At 39.6% G+C, this 21,700-nt stretch overlaps 4 protein-coding genes across 6 annotated transcripts; 3 read left to right on the forward strand and 1 right to left on the reverse strand.

The window, feature by feature from the left end:
• Positions 1-443: 443 nt before the first annotated feature.
• Positions 444-16,131, forward strand: LOC104090872 (uncharacterized). Of its 3 annotated transcripts, none has more exons than XM_070197461.1 (2): positions 444-2,557; positions 15,415-16,131. In XM_070197461.1, exon 1 carries the CDS (start codon positions 695-697, stop codon positions 2,498-2,500), a length of 1,806 nt encoding a protein of 601 aa, XP_070053562.1. In that variant the 5' UTR covers positions 444-694; the 3' UTR covers positions 2,501-2,557; positions 15,415-16,131. The 3 variants fall into 3 exon arrangements, with proteins under 3 accessions (XP_070053562.1, XP_070053561.1, XP_009594372.1); XM_070197460.1 differs by lacking the exon at positions 15,415-16,131 and adding an exon at positions 4,577-5,151; XM_009596077.4 differs by lacking the exon at positions 15,415-16,131 and adding an exon at positions 3,356-3,530.
• Positions 8,690-10,692, forward strand: LOC138908344 (uncharacterized). Its single transcript, XM_070199005.1, has 3 exons — positions 8,690-9,292; positions 9,599-9,661; positions 9,880-10,692. The coding sequence occupies exons 1-3, from the start codon at positions 8,690-8,692 to the stop codon at positions 10,690-10,692; spliced, it is 1,479 nt and encodes a 492-aa protein (XP_070055106.1).
• Positions 10,969-11,457, forward strand: LOC138908345 (uncharacterized). Its single transcript, XM_070199006.1, has one exon. The coding sequence runs from the start codon at positions 10,969-10,971 to the stop codon at positions 11,455-11,457; it is 489 nt and encodes a 162-aa protein (XP_070055107.1).
• Positions 16,132-16,860: 729 nt separating the features above from the next.
• On the reverse strand, positions 16,861-18,769 carry LOC104094240 (transcription factor MYB32-like). The gene is made up of 4 exons (XM_033655634.2): positions 18,580-18,769; positions 18,268-18,468; positions 17,855-17,984; positions 16,861-17,783 (listed from the first exon to the last, which is right to left on the reverse strand). Exons 2-4 carry the CDS (start codon positions 18,398-18,400, stop codon positions 16,958-16,960), a joined length of 1,089 nt encoding a protein of 362 aa, XP_033511525.1. The 5' UTR covers positions 18,401-18,468; positions 18,580-18,769; the 3' UTR covers positions 16,861-16,957.
• Positions 18,770-21,700: the final 2,931 nt, after the last annotated feature.

Genomic DNA, 21,700 nt, shown 5'->3' on the forward strand with positions numbered 1-21,700 from the left:
CGGTCTTTTACCCAAATAAAAATACAAAAAACCAAGCACGTAAGCTATATTTAGTTAGAGAGTTGTGGCCAATCAAACGTATGTAGTATCAGTCTAGCAAAGAATTTTCTGAAGTAAACTAGACGGAACGTATTAAAAATTTATTATGGCATCCTTTTTCTTTGAATTATGAAAGTGTTCAGCTCATTGTGGTGTGAATAAGAGGGCTTGACGGGTTCAGTTGTCAATTGCTACGACTCATTTTTAATTAGAGACAAATATATTAGTAGCAAAAATTTATTAGTAATACATAATTTTTATATAATAATTAATAATTAATAATTAATAAATTAGTGTTGCTTCAGCTAAAATACGCGTGTCGATAAGTTTTCTTTTGTTTCTCTCTTTGACTCATTCTTCTTTCTATCATTATTTGGTCATTACTTCATTGCCACAGGAATTTTTCCTAAAGCGATATTATCCCATACTAAACTTTATCGTAGTACCTATTTAATTTATTGACCCATTGACTCTTGTGGAAATATGATTCACCCACTGTACTATGAAATCGATTAAACAATTCCCAGAAATGTTAAATTAAGCTGTTTTAAAGAAGGTATGTCAGCTGGTCTCCCAATTAAAATTCTGCTGCTGTTAGATTTTTATTCCTCTTCTCCTTCGAACCCACTTTACCAATTCGAAGAAGTCAATATTGATGGCGGAAGAAGAGAAATCAGTGCAAGAGGAGCTTTCACTTCCAATTCTACTTGCTGACAGAGTAATTAAATCAGCCCAAGAAGCTGAATCATCCAAAGTGGAATGTGCGGAACTGGCTCGCCACGCTACTCAGCTCAGCCAATTCCTCCGAGCCACAGTTCGCCTTACCAGTTCATCCCAATCCCAGTCCCTTTACGATCGGCCCATCCGCCGTATAACTTCTGAAGTTACCAAAACTCTGGACCGGTCCCTTACTCTTGTTCGCAAGTGTCGTCACAAGCCCAATCTCCTCCGCCATGTACTCGCCATCACTTCTACTGCAGACTTCCGGAAAGTCTCTGCCCTTCTAGAAAATTCCACGGCCGACGTCTCGTGGCTGCTCTCCATTTTCGACCCGGATGCGGGCCCCGCTCTTTCCCTTCCCCCTATTGCCAGCAACGATCCTATTATGGCTTGGGTTTGGTCTTACATCGCTACTGTTCAAATGGGTAATCTCCAGTACCGTATTGACGCTGCTCAGGAATTAGCTAACTTAGCTCGCGATAATGACCGCAACAAGAAAATGATTGTTGAAGAAAACGGAATTCCTCCTTTGCTGAAGCTGCTCAAGGAAACCACTTCAGCAGAAGCACAAATTGCTGCAGCAACTGCTTTGTACAACTTGGCTGACGATGAGGAAAGAGTGCGGGCGATAGCGAATGATCTCGGTGTTCAAATTGTTGTAAAGGTGCTTGCGGAAGCGCCCATGAGAGTTCAAATTCACGTTGCGAATTTGGTCTCAAGAATGGCTGATTTGGACGCGTACGCGCAGGAAGAATTTGGGAGAGAGAATATAACTAGGCCGTTGGTGACCCTTTTAGGAATGGATGTAGTTTTGGATGATAACAGGGAATCGCAGCCACATAAGACTCCTAGTTTACATTCTTTAGTTCAAATAAATAAGGAGATGGCTCGGAATAATTTTAGTTTTCATTCTAATTCAATGGATGGGAGTAGTAGGGGTGGACATTATGGTAATAAGAAAGAGAAAGATAGAGAATTGGAGCCCCCTGAGGTGAAAGCTAGGCTTAAGATAAGCTGTGCAATGGCACTGTGGAAATTGGCTAAAGGTAGTTTGTTAAATAGCAGGAAGATTACTGAGATTAAGGCTTTGCTTTGTTTTGCAAAGATTATTGAGAAGGAGAAGGGGGATTTGCAGATTAATTGTCTGATGACAGTGATGGAATTGGCTGCAGTGGCCGAGTCTAATGCTGAACTTAGACGAGTGGCGTTCAAGCCTACATCACCTGCTGGAAAGGCGGTTATTGATCAGCTATTGAGGGTGATAAATGAGGAAACCAGCGCTCCATTGGTGATTCCGGCTATTAAGGCAATTGGGTTGTTGGCTAGGACATTTCCTGCAAAGGACACACGAATCATTGAGCATATAGTGGCTAAACTTGGGCATAGAAATACTGATGTAGCTGTGGAAGCATGTATTGCTTTGGAGAAATTCGCATGTCCGGACAATTTTAATCGCATGGAGCATTCCAAGGCAATTGTTGAATTTGATGGAGTACCAAAGTTGATGAATTTGCTGAGGAGCAATGACCGAGGACAGGTACACGAGCTTCTATTGCTCTGCTACCTTGCTTTACATGTTGGTAATAGTAAGGCCCTTGAGCAAGCAAGAGCATTAAGCTTCCTTGAGGGAGCTGCTCGTCATGTAGTTTCCCAGCGTCCTGATTTGAAGGAGTTGTTTGCCAAAGCGATCCACCATCTTGCACTTTATCAAGCTGGAGGTCATACACATAGACAAGTTTAATGTTTCATCGTTGGGATTCCTATCCAACCAGAATGTCCATGTTTCTCGAATAATCAGGTTTGAAGCACTGTCCCGACAAAAGTCCTATTTATTATTCCTGCAGAATTTTCAGCTTCAACATTTGAAGATTGCTATGTGAAACTGATGTGCATTGGCAGCATTGTACAGATCAGGAATTATCAAACTTACACAAATGTTACATTGTTTATCTAAAGGTTGTCTACAGTCTTGAAGGTCACTTAGGTTAACTTGCTGATTCTGCTTTACTAAGATATTAGAAGAACCAAAATAAATCTTGATTGCTAACAAAAACAGTTCTTTTTGTACTTGGTCTGAGAAAGGGAATCACAGTTCTAGAATAAATCTAAGCCGTTCAATATCATCATTCTAGTGCTCTAATTATCTCCAGGCCAAATATGTAAAGTATCTGGCAGATGTTAATATATTTTTGGCCATCAGCTTTCTTTTGCCATCACATTTTTAAGTTCGTATTGCAGAGTCCTATTTTTACGTGAAATAACTTCTTGCATGTATCATCTCAATACTTGGTAAGCTATTTTTAGAGGATGTAACAATGGACACTTCATCGTAAGGGTGCAACCCATTCGTTTATAACATTTAGATTAGACATTTAGTAGTTTGATTAGTATATGTATGAGTCAACACTATTTGTCTCTCCTGGGAAAATAACACAAGAACAGTTGTAGAATAAATGAAAAATTAGTTAATAATCAATGTTACACTCGGAATATTCGAGACCGGTTAGATCCATTGTGAAATTTTAACTTTATGCATCTATCCTGTTGTGAATCATTCTTTGGAAGGGGAATTGATTTGTCGCACGACTTATACCAGGTTTCCTGCTTCTTCACATATCTTCATGGTTTCAAATCCTAGGGTTGCATTGCTGCAGAGAGAGCGTTGATTCTATGTGATAAATGATAGTAATTGACATCTATTTGGAAGAAGTGTATTATCAGAATAAGGGTGTCAACAGCATGCAAAATCAAAGCTATTTTGTGCGGCGTAATATTTTTTACCACTTTTTGAAGCAAGATTATATATGCAGTAAAGCATACCTATTAATATTGGTCAATTATGCAACTTAGGGTGTGACGTAATGGTCAATGAAGTGGGTGGGAACCATGAGGTCTCAGGTTCAAATCCTAATGGAGCTTAAAATACTAGGTGATTTCTTTCCATTTGTCTAAGCCTTGGTGGACATAGTTACCCGGGTGGACTTCTTAATCAGCAACATGCTTGTTTAACCAGCAGCACTCCCTATAATTTTTTTTTGTGTGGGTAAATACAATTTTTGATTACCAAGTGCAAGAATTACCGCATAATAAAAAAATAACTGTAGCAGCAACACAGTTTCAGTTAACATACTGGCTACATGACCATCCTAACTTCCCGTCCTTGGCTTAAGATTACACTGGATAAAAATTCAAGGATCTCAACTTCAGTTCTAGACTTGGCTTTAGCCTTTAGGTTCCCTCTTCCTGGATAACCGTCTTGATCAGCATATCAGCACTTCTAGTTTTTTTTTTTTATATTCATAAAACAAACAATATTATTACTCAACTAAACTAGTCAACTGAAAATACAAGTTACAGGCCTTGTACAACATCCATGTCGGAAAACTAATTTCCCGAAAGGCCCCTCGAATTAGAGAGAGAACTAAACAAGTAGTACCAACTACTAGAAGTCCACATTCTATCATAGATGGGAGCAACATGTGCCTTACACATTTGAATTTGCCATATTTGTGTGCATACAATACAAGTCGATCTATGAACGAAATAAGGATTAAATATGGTCCATTGAGAGGATCCGCAGCAATGTCCAACTTTTGCACAAAACAAACTTGTGGCACGAAAATAGCCTATTTGTGCAAATCACCCATCCCATCACACCCCCCTCCCAAATATAATGTGTCAAGGTCTATTCTAACTGATAGTAGGCTATATTTATGCAATTTAGACAGTATTTATACTCTAATTTAGCCGCACTTTATTGATATTTGAATGCTAAAAGATAACAAAATGCTCTAATTAAGAATTTTATGCTTTGCAGGGGCCACTCCGAGCTAGGAGGAAGCTAAAGAGTGTTTTGGAGTCAATATGGAGTGGAAGGCCAATCGAAGGTTAGCCCGGTCGAAAAGGAGCGAGAAAAGCAAGCGGGGAGGTCCCCTCCAGGTGCGTGACCGCGGAGTTGACCGCGAATTGGACCGCGCACTAGAGACAGAACACTGGCTGAAATCCGCGGCCGCGGCCGAGCAGACGGAGGCCAACAACTCAGGGATAATTACGTAATTTTCGAGGCGACTAACCTAAACCTATATGAAGCCTAATTCGCCCAGAAGAGAGGGAGAGCTGTTTTTAGGAGTTTTTGGAGGCAAGAATAAGGGAGAGAAAACATAGACTTTCCTAAGAGTTTTCATCATCTTCTTCTTACTTCCATTGTTGATTATGAATTGTTATAGTGAATTTTTATCCATTAGTATGAGTAGCTAAACCCATTATCTAGGGTTGATGGAACCAATTGTTGGACGAAGTTTTGACTATGTTTAGATATAATTGAGTCGTTCTTATTCTATGATTGTTCAACTATGTGTTGTGTTGTGATTAATTGAAAGGGCCCTTGATTAATCGTTTCTAGTTACCTTGTGTTGCTTGAGAAAGAACACTTGATTAGATTGTTGTTGAACAACACCACTTTCGGGTAAGTTAAGAGATTAATTACTTGAATTTAAAAGCGGGGTTAGAGATAACGAAGCTTTGGTGGGATAATTCTGAGTTGCATAAATTGTTAACTAGAGTATTTCGAGAGAATACTTCTAGTAAATTATCGTAATTGATCGAGAGATAATTACGGTAACCCGGAACTCATAATCCTCATAGAGTATTACGGCGAGATTATAGCTAACGTGTCAGGAATTAGTCCAGCAATTGGGAAAATCAATAGCCCTAGATCCTTTTACCTTTGAATTCAACCTTATTCTTGATTATTGCTAATTTTGTTGTCATTTTTCATTAGATAAATAAATTCCACTTATGCTCTATTAAAAATCTTGCATCCAAAAATTGTATGAGCTTATCATTAGCATTGTTAAAAGTTGTAGTAAATAGGTTAATTCCCTGTGGGATTCGACTCCGGACTTGAACCGGATTATATTTACAGCAACCGCTTAGTCCTTTTTACAAGGCATAGTTGGGCGTGATCAAATTTTGGTGCCGTTGCCGGGGAACTAATAGTGTTATTTATTATAACTTAGAGGAATTGATAGGATTCTTAGTTTAGATCAATTTCCTACGGTGTTAAAATTTTCCATTGAAATTCTCACGTTTGAACTCTTCTGCGACTCAAGTGTATGCCTAGAAGTTCTTTGAGGACTGGTGAACTTTTTGAAGGTCTCTCAGACCCCGAGAAAGCATTAAGGGTATTGAATCGGGCCAACAAGAAGAACAAACAGTTAAAACAAAAAGATCAACTCGAAAGTGAAGTGGACAACATGGACGACGTCAACAGAAACAATCAGAATGATCGTGTTGACCCAAACAATGGAGTGGTGGCACCTCTTGTGCCAGAAGCTGCTCTTTATGATTGGGTACAACTAACTGCTGATAACCTGGCCACCGCCATTGATGTTCCTCAGATACAAGCGAAGACATTCCAGATTACCAACAACATGCTGCACCTGTTGCAGAATAAGGGACTGTTCTCCGGGTCATACATCGAAGACCCACAACAACATCTGAAGAACTTCCTATCAATTTGTGTGACTCAAAGACAACCGGATGTGACTCCTGAAGCAATTAAGCTATTACTGTTCCCATTCTAAGTGACCGGAGAGGCTCAAACTTAGCTGAATTCGCTCCCAATAAACTCCATTGCTACTTGGGAAGAATTAGTCAAGCAGTTCTTAAACAAGTTTTATCCTCCCAACAAGACTGCAAGGAAAATTGATGAGATATTGCAGTTCAGGCAGAAACCGACTGAGACTTTGCAAGAAACCTGAGAGAGGTTTAAGGGTATGCTAGTGAAGTGTCCACACCATGGCATTCCAGATCAGATGCTGGGACAGAGATTCTACATGTGTTTGGCAGACAGTTTGAAGGCCAATGTAGATGCTTCAGCTGGGGGTGCATTTTTTTAGCAAAACGTTCACAGAGTGCAAGATTCTTCTCGACAAGATGGCCTAAAATTCAGGCTGGATGACTAGAGGTATGACACTTACACCAATAGTACATTCTGTTGCTCTTGACCCAAACAATTCCAATGCAGAGAACATAGCCACTCTCATGACCCAAATGAGCTTACTGACAAAGAAAATTGATGAGATGGGTACAAAGCAAGTGCACATTATTGATATAACAAATGGAGGCTTGTGTACTCCTTGCATAAACCAGTCATATGTATGCTCGTGGAGTGGAGAGAATGACAACCAGGGCTTCAGAGAAGACATGAATTATGTCAACAATTTTGAAGGTCAGAGGCAAGGTGGGTAGCAATAGGGACCAGCACCAAACCAGCAGTACAGACCAAACCAGCCACAACACAACCCCAATCCAGGAAGCACACGACCACAAGGCCAAGTCGTGCCTTATCAAAGGCAACATGGCTATAATCAGTAGCACCAGTAACAATTGGCCTACCAACCACCTCATCAACAACAGGACAATAACATGACAGAAATCAGGGGCATGCTGCAACAACTCATTGGGATAAATGGTAAGATGCAAGAAAAGTTAGCAGCATATGATTCAACTATCAAAGGTATTGAAACTCAACTGGGACAGCTGTCTATGGCCTTGAACAATCGCCCACAAGGAACATTGCCTGCAGATAGAAATATTAACCCAAAGGTATATAACCCAAATCAACTAATGGCAGTGAGTCTCAGGAAAGGAAGAGATTTAGATAGAGAGCAAGAAGTTGCTCAATCTAGGAGAGAGACTACGCAAACTACTCCAGTTACATTAGAGGCAGACGAGTCAGTAGAGCTCACTGAGGTTGTAATTAAACAAGCACATGTTGACAAGGGTAAGGAGAAGGAATGTGAACAACTCTTAGAACAGGTGGTAGAAAAAACTTCCAACAAAGAAAAGACACCAAGCAGTGAGCAGAGGTTGACTCCTGCACCATTCCCTCAGAGATTGGCAAAGCAAAAGAAATATGATCAATATAGGAAATTCATGGAAATGCTTTGACAAATTCAATTGAATATTCCACTGATGGATGCTTTGAGGGAAATGCCAGGGTATGCAAAAATGATGAAGGATCTGATGTCATGAATACCTTCCAGGACCTGTCCACTATAACTCTGACGCATACCTGCAGCGCGGTAATGACAAGATCTATGGCTCAAAAAGTGTCTGATCCAAGTAGTTTCACTATCCCATGCACCATTGGGAGTTATGCTTTTGCTAAAGCATTGTGTGACTTGGGGGCCAGTATAAACTTAATACCCTTGGCAATCTATACAAAACTGGGCATTGGCAGAGCTAGACCGACCTCAATATTGTTGCAACTGGCTGATCGCACAGTCAAAAGACCGACATGAATTCTTGATGATGTTCTTGTTCAAGTGGGAAAGTTTGTATTCCCTGCAGACTTCGTTATTCTTGACTGTCAAGTGGATGAAGAGATACCCATCATTCTGGAAAGGCCGTTCTTAGCCACTGGAGAGCATTGATTGATTGTGAGATGGGAGAGTTGAAAATGAGGTTGAACAATGAAGAAATAATATTCAACGTTCAACAATCCATGAGGAGACCCAACGAATTTGCAAATTGCTCGCTAGTAGAGGCCGTGGATGTGATACTGCAAGAGGAGGATGAGACCCTAACTGTCAGGGATCCGCTAGAAGCCTGTTTGATGAATTTGGAAGAGATGGATGGTGAAGGGCTGGCGGAGTAGGTCATGGCTCTCGAGGGTCAAGGGTTCTAGAAAAGGGAACCTCAGTTCGAGCCCCTACGCTTAGAAGAAAGAGCAACGCCACCTGCAAAACCATCAATAGAGGAGCCACCACAATTGGACCTGAAACCGCTTCCAGCTCACCTCAGGTGCATTTTCTTAGGGCCTAATTATACTTTGCCTGTTATTATATCATCTGGTTTTCTAGCTGTGCAGGCAGAGCAACTTTTGCAGGTGTTATAAGAATGTAAAATTTCCATTGGTTGGACCATGGCACACATAAAGGGCATCAGCCCAGCCTTTTGTATGCACAAGATTCTCTTGGAAGAGGGGCACAAACCTTCCAGAAAGCATCAACGACGGCTGAACCCGAATATGAAAGAGGTGGTAAAGAAGGAAGTGATCAAGTGGCTGGATGCGGGTATCATCTTCCCCATCTTTGACAGCAACTGGGTCAGCCCTGTTCAGTGTGTGCCGAAAAAGGGAGGAATGGCGGTCGTACAAAATGAGAATAACGAGTTGATCTCAACTCGTATAGTCATGGGGTGGCGGATTTGCATGGACTATAGGAAATTGAACACAGCCACCCAGAAGGACCATTTCCCCTTGCCTTTTATTGACCAAATATTGGACAGGTTAGCTGGGTGGTCTCACTTCTATTTCTTGGATGGATATTCGGGGTATAACCAGATCTCAATAGCCCCTGAAGACAGAGAGAAAATATCCTTCACTTGTCCGTATGACATCTTTGCCTTTCGGATAATGCCTTTTGGACTTTGCAATGCGCCGGCTATATTCCAGCGGTGTATGTTAGCCATTTTCACTGATATGGTTGAAGACATTATGGAGGTGTTTATGGATGATTTCTCCGTGGTGGGGGATTCATTCGAAGATTGTCTTCACAATTTAAGAAGAGTGCTCAAAAGATGTGTGGAGACAAATTTGGTGTTGAATTGGGAAAAGTGCCATTTTATGGTATAAGAAGGAATAGTTTTGGGGCATCGAGTGTCCAGTAAGGGAATTGAGGTCGACCATGCTAAGGTTGATGTGATTGAGAAATTGCAACTGCCCACTTCGGTCAAGGCAGTGAGAAGTTTCCTTGGGCACACCGGGTTCTACAGGCGATTCATAAAAGATTTTTCCAAGATTGCTAACCCTTTATGTAAATTTCTTGAAAAGGGTCAGCCCTTTGTATTTTCTAATGATTGTAGGTTGGCATTTGAGGAGCTGAAGAAGAAACTGGTAACTGCACCCATCATTGTTACACCCAACTGGGAGCAACCGTTCGAGCTGATGTGCGACGCCACTGATTATGCTATAGAAGCAGTCTTGGGGCAGCGAAAAGACAAGATGATGTACCCAATTTAATATGCAAGCAGGATGCTCAGCGGTGCACAGCTCAATTACACCGTAACGGAAAAGGAAATGTTTGTTGTAGTGTTTGCCTTCAACAAATTCAGGTCGTACTTATTTGGTCAAAAGTTATTATTTATACTGACCATGCAACAATTAATTACTTGATAGCAAAGAAGGAGTCAAAGCCACGCTTAATCCGCTGGGTTCTTTTGCTACAACAATTCGATCTGAAAATCCGTGACAGAAAAGGGATGGATAATCAAGTGGCAGACCACATCTCAAGGTTGGAAGGAGCTGGAAAGAAGATGGAGGTTGAAGATATAACAGAGACATTCCCGGATAAACAGTTACTCGTTGTGACAATGAAGGAGACGCCATGGTATGCTGATGTTTCTAACTATTTAGCAAGCGGTATTGTACCTTATGAACTCTCTTCAATTCAAAAGAAAAAGTTCTTTCGCGATTGTCGATCTTATTATTGGGATGAACCTCTACTTTTTAGAATATGTGTAGATAACATGATCCGGAGGTGTATCCCCGAGAAAGATCAACCTTCTGTTTTGCAGGTTTACCATGCTTCACCATATGGTGGACACTTTGGAGGAATCCGGACAGCAGCAAAAGTGTTGGAATCGGGGTTGTATTGGCTAACTCTGTTCAAAGATGCCCATGCTTGGGTAAAAAATTGCGATGAGTGCCAAAGGACAAGTAACATATCTCGACGTCACGAGATGCCGATGATCACAATTCAAGAGGTGGAGGTTTTTGACATGTGGGGGATTGACTTTATGGGGCCTTTCGTCAGCTCGTATGGTAACAAATACATATTGGTAGGAGTTGACTATGTCTCCAAATGGGTCGAAGAGGTGGCTCTCCCAACCAATGATGCAAAAGGGGTGACATGCTTCCTAAAATAAAACATATTCACACGTTTTGGCACCCCGAGAGATATAATCAGTGATGGCGAAACCCATTTTTGCAATAGAGCGTTCGCACGACTGTTGGAAAAGTATGGAGTTCGCCATAAGGTAGCCACATCTTACCACCCACAGACGAGCTAGCAAGTTGAAGTGTCCAACAGGGAAATCAAAAGTGTCCTGACCAAGACAGTGAATGCGACAAGGATTGATTGGGCAAAGAAGCTAGATGATGCATTATGGGCGTACCGCACAACATTCAAAACTCCAATTTGTATGTCACCATACAAGTTGGTGTTTGAAAAAGCATGCCATCTTCCGGTAGAGCTCGAACATAAAGCCCTTTGGGCACTACGGCAGTTGAATTTGGATATGGAGACCGCAAGCACCAGCAGAGTCATTGAGTTACATGAACTCGAGGAATTCAGGTTCCATGCATTTGAGAATGGAATATTGTACAAAGAAAGGATGAACATGATGCATGATAAGCACATTCTAGATCAGAACTTCAAACCCGGAGATCTATTGTTGTTATACAACTCGAGATTGAGATTGTTTCCGGGTAAGTTGAAGTCCCGATGGTCAGGACCATTCAGAGTGGTGCAAGTGTTTTCAAGTGGAGCTGTAGAAATTGAATCCGAAGATGGGACAAATAAGTTCACGGTGAATGGGCAAATGTTGAAACATTACCTTGGAATGGTCGAAGAAAAGGGGGATAAAGTGGTGATATCTTTGGAAGAGCCCCAATACGCAAGCGAAGAGTAATAATGAAAGCATGCGTCGTGCCACGACGTTAAATCAGGCGCTTCCTGGGAGGCAACCCATGGTTTGTTGTAAATCATCGTGCCGCGACGTTAACTCAGGCCGTTTTTGGGAGGCAACCCATTATTTTTCTTTACTCTTATTTTTGTAATTAATTTTGAACGGCATTGACCGAGCTACTAATGTGTAGGGATAAAATTATGCGCATCGAAAGGATTCGGGAGACGAAATTAACCCGGAGATAGATAAAAGTGTGAAAAAGACAAAATATTGTTGGAGATCGATATCCGCGGTCGCGGAGTAGGCCGCGAATTTTGCACAGACCACTGCCTCCCCGTCCGCGCCCGCGAACTTGACCGCGGATTGGGGTGCGGATTTTGTCCCCCTCACTGTTCCTCATCCGCGACCGCAGATTGGACCGCGGAGTAGGCCGCGGATTAGGCGGTAGAATTTGTTATTATTATTATTTTTTCTTTCTTTGCTCTTCTTTTCTTTTCTTTCCTATTAAGTAGTTTTTTTTTACTTATCCCCCCCCCCCCAACCGCCCACTCCCCCACTTCTTCTTTCCCTCCCCCTTAACAAAATCTAAAACCCTTCCCCCTTCCCCTAAAATACACGCCCCCTCTCCATCTCCCTCAAAATTTCTCTCATCAACAAGTTTCTTCTCATTCCTCCTCTTCTCCACTCAACCAATCCCCAATCTCCATTCCTCCCAAGATCTCCAAGTAAGTTACATGATTCTATTCCTCTTTCTTAGTATTTTTTTTGTTATAAATTTTTTATTTTTCCCATTCTTTTCCTTTGCTATTGTATGTGTACGATAGTAGAATCATGAGTACTCTTGTCTTGGTTTAGGATTGTAGTATATATGCGGCATGTGAGGCTAATAGATTTGGTTAAATTGGGGAAGACATTGTTGAGTTTGTGAGGAATGGAAGTTTAATTAGGGCTTTGGGTAACTTGGGGGGTATATGCACTTTAAGTGTTTGTTGAATTGTCACAATGAGTTTGAATGTAAATTGTGACCAATTGTGCGAGTGAAGTCTGAGTAACTGCCATTGATTCCCATATTCCGCCGATTACTGATAGTAGTGTTTGTTGTGTAGGTACCATGACACCTTCAAAGAAGAGATGCACCACCGGAGCCTCGTCAAGTGGTCATGGAGGTTCATCCCGGGCACGAGCATCGGCAAGTGCAGCTCAGTTTGATCGTACCAGGTTTGTCTCCAGAGCTGCCCAAGACCGTTTTAGTTTGAAGGCCACTAACAAACCTGTACCGGAAAGGGGTATTGACAGGGCATCCCTCCATGATGAGTTCCCTAATATGTATCGGGAGTTGATCAGGCACAAGTTGGACAACTTTTTCGAAGAGCCGGAAGAGGGTAACTTGATGCTTGTCTGGGAGTTCTATGCCAACTGCCCAGAACATAAGGATAGAATATGCACTGTGCGACACACGAGGGTGGATGCCTCGATAGAAGCCATCAGGAGAGTGTATCGATTGCCTGTATTCAATGGGGAGGAGGATTTCTATGATACTTACAAGCGAGAACCCATCACATGGAACATGTTTTTCAGAATTATCTGTGCACCAGACAAAGAGGTAGTGTGGGTTGTACCGGGATCGGAGCTGCACTCTGCCTCACTCACTTTTGAAGGAAAGTGCTGGTTGTACATCATCAACAGTCGGTTGCTGCCGTCCCACAACACCACAGAGGTAAATGGTCCGAGAGCTGCCTTGATCTGGTGCTTCGTAAATGGCCACGATTTTGATGTGGCCCAGGTTATTTAGTCTGAGATGTTAGTCCGTTCACCACTGAAGAGGTATGGGTTCTTTTTCCCCTCTCTGGTCACTAGATTGTGCCAGGCAGCAAGGGTGCCTGAGAACCCAAATGCAAATGGCATGGTGAAGAAAGAAGAAAAGTTTCGGGCAGACAAAGTGACCATCGGGAAAGACCCAGTGGCACATGGGGCAACTCATAGTGACAATTTTGATGCGTCAGAGGAGGGCGATGAAGGGTAGGAGGAGGTTGGACCTGCCTTACCCCCCACAGGAACAAGTTGCAGTGGCTGAAGGACCATCCCAGGTCAGACGGAGTACACGGATGACAGCCTTAGAATAGGATATGGCAGGGCTGTGCACTTCCGTCACGGAATTGGGGGCTAGAGTTGATGCCTTGGCCACCCAAAATGCGAAGTCAGAGAAGAAAATCATGGGCTGGCTGCGTACCCTGGGGAGGGCATGTCATCTCGACCCTGGCACTATCTCCGATCAAGACTGATCCATCAGGGAAGTTCCTTTACATCGCATTACTTTATTTTGTATGACATGGGGACATGCCATCTTTTTAAGTGTGGGGTGGGGGATACTTTGTTATATGTAGAATACTTTCGTAGTTTATTTACATAAATCATTTTCGACTTGTCCCGACGATGGATACCATATGACGGATTTCTTGAGGGACTAAAGTCGAAAGAAAAAAAAGTTGTTAAAAGTAAAAAAAAATGGTGCGGTGAGTGTGGATTTTATTTTGCAGTAGTGTATCAATTTTCCCTTGGTTTTTTTTAAACCACGGTTCTTTTTCAAGGGTTTCATTTGAACCGGGTGTAGTTAGTTTTTATTTTTTAGTTAGGAACTTATGGGCTATGGGCAGGATTAGAATAGGATCTCTTAACTTCGTAATGCCTTGAATATAGCGGGTACTTAGTGTGACGCTTAGGCTCATTTATTGACTCTTGTAAGAATGCCTTAAACTGTATGTTCTTAATTTGGCTTAAGTAGTCTGATCTAAGTGTTTGATGATCTGATATGGAGTGAGTCATGTACCATGTGTGTGTGAGACTTGTTATATTCTGTGCACGACATTTGATGCCTAGAACTTGCCATGTGTGTCTGCAAAGAGAAATAGTAGTCTTGTTTAGTCTGGGAAGTAATATAGGTATTTCTTTGTTGAACCATATATATACATATTACACCCACCTATTTGTTATGTATCGTAGTTAATCCCGTTGAGCCTGTAATCCTATTTCCTTGGCAACCACATTACAAGCCTTATCCCTTGTTCGAATTGACCATCTTTTTGAACCCTTTACCTCTCGTAAGTACTTGAATTACTATGAATCTATAAAGGATAAAGTGTGGGGTAGTTGATGGAGATTTTGAGTGGAACTAAGGAAATCAGAAGAAAGGTGCACATTGTTGAAAAAAAAAAATGTATCATGTGTTAATAGTGTATCATGTTGATTAGTAATATTCTGTGGTGGCTTTTAAGGTGTTTGTGCTCAAAGAAGTGTAGGGTAATTTACGTGGTGTTGAAGGTGGAAATATTAGTTTAACTTATATGTGGGCTTGATTATAAAATATATGTATTTAAGTGCTTGGGGAGGTGTAATCACTATTATATCCAAATAAAGTCCTACTTGATCCTAAACTGAACAAGCTCAATTAGTAGAGTAGTACACTACGGGCAAGCCTATGGAGCATTTTTTTGTGGCACACGAATATCATTTCTAAGGGTAAGTGAATTCTGTTTATTTTGAAGTTCCTCAGTGTGCGTGAATTTTATTGATTATAGAATGAGTCTCTTTTGTAGTAAGCAGGCACTTGATTCACGAAGGAGAGGTAAGCCTAGACCTCTGAATAGAGTAAGTAAGCCGGTTAAGAATATTGCGTGGCTCGCAGGAGTCTACTCTTGAGGTGTAGATGTTACACTAATGTATACTCAAACTATATGAAATATTCTTGGTGTGACGAGTTAGGGAAGTCGCTCAGTGAAGTTACGCCTCTGTAGAGTGTGGTTTGATTACTCGGGGACGAGCAATGATTGTGTGGGGTGTTGATAGTAGGCTATATTTATGCAATTTAGACACTATTTATACTCTAATTTAGCCGCACTTTATTGATATTTGAATGCTAAAAGATAACAAAAATGCTCTAATTAAGAACTTTATGCTTTGCAGGGGCCACTTCGAGCTAGGAGGAAGCTAAAGAGTATTTTGGAGTCAATATGGAGTGTAAAAGCCCAATCGAAGGTTAGCCCGATCGAAAAGGAGCGAGAAAAGCAAGCGGGGAGGTCCCCTCTGGGTGCGCGGCCGCGGAGTTGACCGCGAATTGGCCACTTCGAGCTAGGAGAAAGCTAAAGAGTATTTTGGAGTCAATATGGAGTGTGAAAATCCAATCGAAGGTTAGCCCGGTCGAAAAGGAGCGAGAAAAGCAAGCGGAGAGGTCCCCTCCAAGTGCGCGGCCGCTGAGTTGACCGCGAATTAGACCGCGCACTGGAGGCAGAACACTGGCTGAAATCCGCGGCCGGATCCGCGGTCGAATCCGCGGCCGCGGACGGGCGGACGGAGGCTAACAACTCAGAGGCAATTACGTAATTTCTAAGGCGACTAACCTAAACCTATATGAAGCCTAATTCGCCCAGAAGAGAGCGAGAGCTGTTTTTAAGAGTTTTTGGAGGCAAGAACAAGAGAGAGAAGATGGAGAATTTTCTAAGAGTTTTCATCATCTTCTTCTTCTTACTTCCATTGTTGATTATGAATTGCTATAGTGAATTTTTATCCATTAGTATGAGTAGCTAAACCCATCATTTAGGGTTGATGGAACCAATTATTGGATGAAGTTTTGACTATGTTTAGATATAATTGAGCCGTTTTTATTCTATGATTGTTCAACTATGTGTTGTGTTGTGATTAATTGAAAGAGCCTTTGATTAATCGTGTCTAGTTACCTTGTGTTGCTTGAGAAAGAACACTTGGTTAGATTGTTGTTGAACAACACCACTTTCGGGTAAGTTAAGAGATTAATTACTTGAAATTAAAAGCGGGGTTAGAGATAACGAAGTTTTGGTGGGATAATTCTGAGTTGCATAAATTGTTAACTGGATTAGTTCGAGAGAATGCTTCTAGTAAATTATCGTAATTGATCGAGAGATAATTACGGTAACCCGGAACTCATAATGCTCATAGAGTATTACGGCGAGATTATAGCTAACGTGTCAGGAATTAGTCCGGCAATTGGGGAAATCAATAGCCCTAAATCCTTTTACCTTTGAATTCAACCTTATTCTTGATTATTGCTAATTTTGTTGTCATTTTTCATTAGATAAATAAATTCCACCTTTGCTCTACTAAAAATCTTGTATCCGGAAATTATCTGAGCTTATCATTAGCATTGTTAAAAATTGTAGCAAATAGATTAGTTCCCTGTGGGATTCGACTCCGGACTTGAACCGAATTATATTTGCAGCGACCGCTTAATCCTTTTTACAAGGCATAGTTGGGCGTTATCACTAACTTCATTTGCAAATTGAACCTTTGGTCTGGGAAATCTTCTGTTCACGCTTACAATCCGCACGAGCGCAGTTAATATTAAAACGGAGTAGAAAATACTCATTACAGATCCTATGTTTATAACACCTTTGTATATTTATCTGATACATAGGAAAGAAGAAAGTGGGAAAGCAAGGGAAAAAAAAGGATAATAACAAATCGAGTTTACAGTTTAAATTTGCTGGAAGACATCTAGAGTCGCCCCACTAAACTCTTCAGTTAAGGAACTCAATGGATTACTCATGAAATCTCCTGAACTGTGACCATAGAGCTCTCTTTCTTGCCTCGGACTTGACTTCAATTCTTCATTCTTGATCCCAACGCATGGATACTGAAACAAAGATTCGATTTTGTTATCAACTTCCCATGACAAATCTTCACTATTTTCCAGCATTCTTGTCATCCGAATTCCAGCTGTATTCTGATAGCTACATATATTTGAACTGTTACTTGAACTCAATCTTGAAGTTGAGCTGCTAGCAAAATCAGTTTCTGTCGTCTGTCCATGTTTTAATTTTGTTAAACTCGTCTCTGAACCAAACCCATAATTTGTATTTCCCTGGAATTCTCTCTGACGATTATCATTCGGCCTCATATTTTGCTGGTATTGAGCTAATATTTCTGAATTATACCCACTCGGATTCACATTGGCTTGGAATTCATGAATAAACAAAAGATCAAATACCTGTTTACTTACAAATTGGTCTTTTGAAGCTTCTGTTAATTGCCCATTTACCTCACTGTTAAAACTTCTATTACTCAAGTGAAATGGTTGGTCCACTAATTCAGCTGAAGGTAATTCAATAAGATGTGGTATCTGCAACATTGAGGTCTTATTTCTACAATTCTCTTCATCCTTTACTTGATTCTCATTTAGGGGCTTGTGAGTATTTGGATCAATCCCCTGCTTTATTAGTTTTTTCTTCAAACTCGAATTCCAGAAATTCTTTATCTCATTATCTGTTCTCCCTGGTAATTGGGCAGCAATTTGTGCCCACCTGTTATATAACTAAATTATTAATTAAGTACTAAACAAACCAAAAAGATAAAAAAGGAGAAGATGAATAACCTGTTTCCGAGAACTTGATGGAGACTAATGATCCTGTCCTCTTCATCCTGTGAAACCATTCCTCTTTTAAGATCAGGCCTTAAGTAATTTATCCATCTCAATCTGCAACTCTTTCCACATCTTTGCAGGCCTGCAGCATTTCACAGCATAAGGAAAATATCATTAATTGGCATAGAGCAGAAAAAGGAAATTTAAATATATAAAACAAAAGGGCAGCTCGGTACATAAAACCTCCCGCAGGTTTCGGGATAAGGGCAGCACCCCAAGGGGTGTAATGTAGGCAGCCTACTCTGATGCAAGCATCAATCGCTGATTCCACGACTTGAACCCTATAGGTTACACAGAGACAACCTGTTGCTCTAGATAAAGGAAACTGAACAGAAAATAACAGTAAGAACGTTTATAATAATTACCAGCTAGCTTAGGGACAGAACTCCAGGATCCAACACCAAATTTGGTGATATAATTGCACAATTTCTCATCTTCTTCTGGTGACCATAATCCTTTCCTTAGCTTCTGCTTCACACAACAAGAATGGCGCCCCATTTATCTGACTGTTGCAGCCTTAGAGTATTTCTGCACCTAGCTTTCAACAGTGACTACTTGTCTTGTAGCTGAAAATTTCAGGTATGGAAGCGAGATTATAAAGTCATCAGCATTAATATTTGAGAAGAAAATATCAACGATAATCTATGATTCAAAAGAAGTCTACAGAAAAATCATACTTAGACCTCAAGCTAAGAGAGAGAGAGAGAGAGAGAGAGAGAGAGAGAGAGAGAGAGAGAGAGAGAGGTGAGGCAATCAAGTGGTTTTGAAGCAAATTTTTTTGCTGCTTTTGAAGTGGACTGGATTGATTTTTAAGATATCTCTAGATTCCAAGTATTTATACAAACTTGCAGAAAAGAAAAAAACCGAATAAATATATAAGATTAGAAAGGAGAAGTCTATAAACGTGCTATTAAGAGTAAGCATTTAAGTGTACTCAATTTTAGCCCTACATTCGCAATTATACAGTATGATTGAGTTTTAGTGTTAGTTGCATCATTTTCCTCACAAATAATCGTATAGACAGATGTTGCAATTTGATAATAAGCTAATGGGACCCTTCATTTACTAATAAGTATGAGTTTAATTTGTATTAGCTATATGCATATATCTCTATCTTGTAACCTCAAATTCAGCACCATCGTCATCAGAGATTGAACCATTTTTTTCTGGTTTTGTTTGTTAGTCACTGTCTTATAAAGATTGAATAGAAATAACTGAACAAGTTTGAAAGATTCGAACTATATTTTTGAACACTGTATCCAATTTCCAGGACCATTTCTCAGATAACCACAAAAGAAACAAAAGGTTATTTTTGGACAATGAAAGCATACTTCATCAATCGTCACACCCAAAATTTCTTCATGTGTTTATTTTTTAATATTTTGATATCTCTTTGTAAATTTTCTGACTCTATTACTGGTCACACCCACTTTGTTGAAAATAACCTTCATGTGCATTAGCTTCGAAAATAATTACTCATTCTTTTATGAATCATAAAATTACAAATTCTACGATACCCAAGGAAGGAAAATAGATAGTGCATTTTCAGTTTAGAATAAGTCTAATTGCAAATTTTAAGAATCAAAATCACAAGATTAGTTTTAATGAGCAAAATTTTATATCTTTATATCCAAAAAAAAAGAGAAGTTTTAACATGATCATTTGACTGAATTGTTCATTTAAACATGATCATTTCACTTATTAACCACCCACCCCCACCACCTTTTCCCCAAAAAAGAGCTCAATCTTTCAAAATCAATTGTCTGCTGATGAAGTAAAACATAATAAATTCACATGCTTCTTGAAAAGAAATAAGAAGCGGAAAAGACAAAATAATGGAAAAGAAAAGATAGTGAACAAAAGTGCTTCAGTCGAGTTTGAATTGCCGACATAGAGCTAAGAGTGACCTTAACCCTCTCTCAAAACCAAAGCACCCAGGCCCAACATACAAATTTGACTCTTACGAAAACTGAAAAAAGATTAAAACTTGGACAGGGGTTGCTTTTTTAAGATGAGAGGTTTAGTTTTGGATTTTACTTATAAAATGAACATTTTCTTGATGGGTAAGAACGGAGGAAATGAAAACTACGTATCAGAAATTTATTTGGAAATGTTCGTAGCGTATTGTTTTGCATGCAATGTCATTCTCCAACATATTATTTTTCAAGATTCGTTATCAGTACTTCAAAATACACGGCATACACATACCTCAGGAAAATTGTGTCATTTTCAAAAGTTTTCTCTATATTTTTAATGAGACAATACACAAGTGGCAGTATACATAATTTATGTAGTTTGTCCAGAATTTTCAATTACTTAATTTTTTCAAATAATGAAACGTAAATTGCTTTCACATCCAACTGTGTATGTTTCAATGAATAGCTTCACCAAAATCATACGTGTTAATAGTTTCTAACATTATTGTTGTGGCCCTGCTTTTGGAATAATCGTTAGTATACTTTGTAAGTATTTTTATTTATAAAGAGTAGTTTCTTCTTATCTTAGCAAAAAAATATTAGTGCCATCTATGAATACAACTAGTTAGTGTAATAATCATTTTGTAATCCATATCAGTTATTAGACTGTTACATTCAATTTAAGGTCTAAATTATCTAAGAGAGAAGGAAGAAGAAGAGGATAAGTCCATTTTTTGTGGAAATGCTTTCAGAATTTAAATAAACATTAATTTTTTTTAGAAGTCTATTTAAAGTATTATTAGGAGAAAAACATTGAAGGATCGTATTGAGTAACAGTACTAAAAAGTCCAAAAATCCTTTAATAATTTTAGACTAGACTTGTAGTAAAAATGCACCTCACAATTTTACGGGTTTGAGTCGTGAATTTATCGAATTTAACCGATGCCATGTAATAGCTATAACTCATGGCAAGACTTGAAAAATAAATATGGGGGAATAAATGGTTAAAAGGAGTAAACCTAAATGATGAATTACTACTAAGGTTTGTTGATATTGATGGAATACCTCTATTCTTAACTAGATATTTTAGATTCGACCTTAGGAATGATATGTTATCAACCTGTGTTTCGAAAATAATTTATGCAAATAAAACAGGAAACAAACAGAAACAAAAATATAAACAATATAAGTAAAAGTTTCAAGCCCAACAAAAAATTATGTTTCCTTAAGAAATTTAATCCCCTCACAATTGCCTAAGGTTATTGAATTAATTCCTCCCAAGATAGAACGAAACAACTATTCTGTAATACCGACAATGAAAATTACATAACTTCGTCAAACTCCACAAACGATAGTAAACCATACTTATGCTTACGTTTTGCTTTTGAAAAATAGTGTAGAAGAGAGAGGGAGAGTATGCAGACTTTCGGTGTTGAAAAATGAGGCTACTCCTCTGAATTTATAGCCAACGATTTGGGTTTCAACATGTACCAAGAAACCTATTCGTTTGAAGGCGAATTAAAATTATGTTAGTCGCGAATTTGACCATTGGGTACCGTGATTTTTAAATTAAAACTTATGCGGAAAAATATTAGAAAAGAAATTAAATAATGGAAAACGAGAAATAATTGATCCAAAAAATTATCAATCAATTGACCGAAGCCGAAGCCGAGCAAGTGAGCGACGAGGATGACGGTGCAAGACAACACTTCTTCTTAACCCTTTTATGAGCTAGAAGATGTGCTTCTCTATATAAGCACAAAGACGGACAAAGTACATTAGTAAAGGAAACACTTCAAACTTTTCGTTTTTCTGCATTTCCCATTCACACCTCTTATCTAATTAGATAAAAACCCAACATTTTATATATATATATATATAT

The sequence above is a fragment of the Nicotiana tomentosiformis genome, chromosome 3 (genome assembly GCF_000390325.3).
Source record: "Nicotiana tomentosiformis chromosome 3, ASM39032v3, whole genome shotgun sequence".
Lineage (NCBI taxonomy): Eukaryota > Viridiplantae > Streptophyta > Magnoliopsida > Solanales > Solanaceae > Nicotiana > Nicotiana tomentosiformis.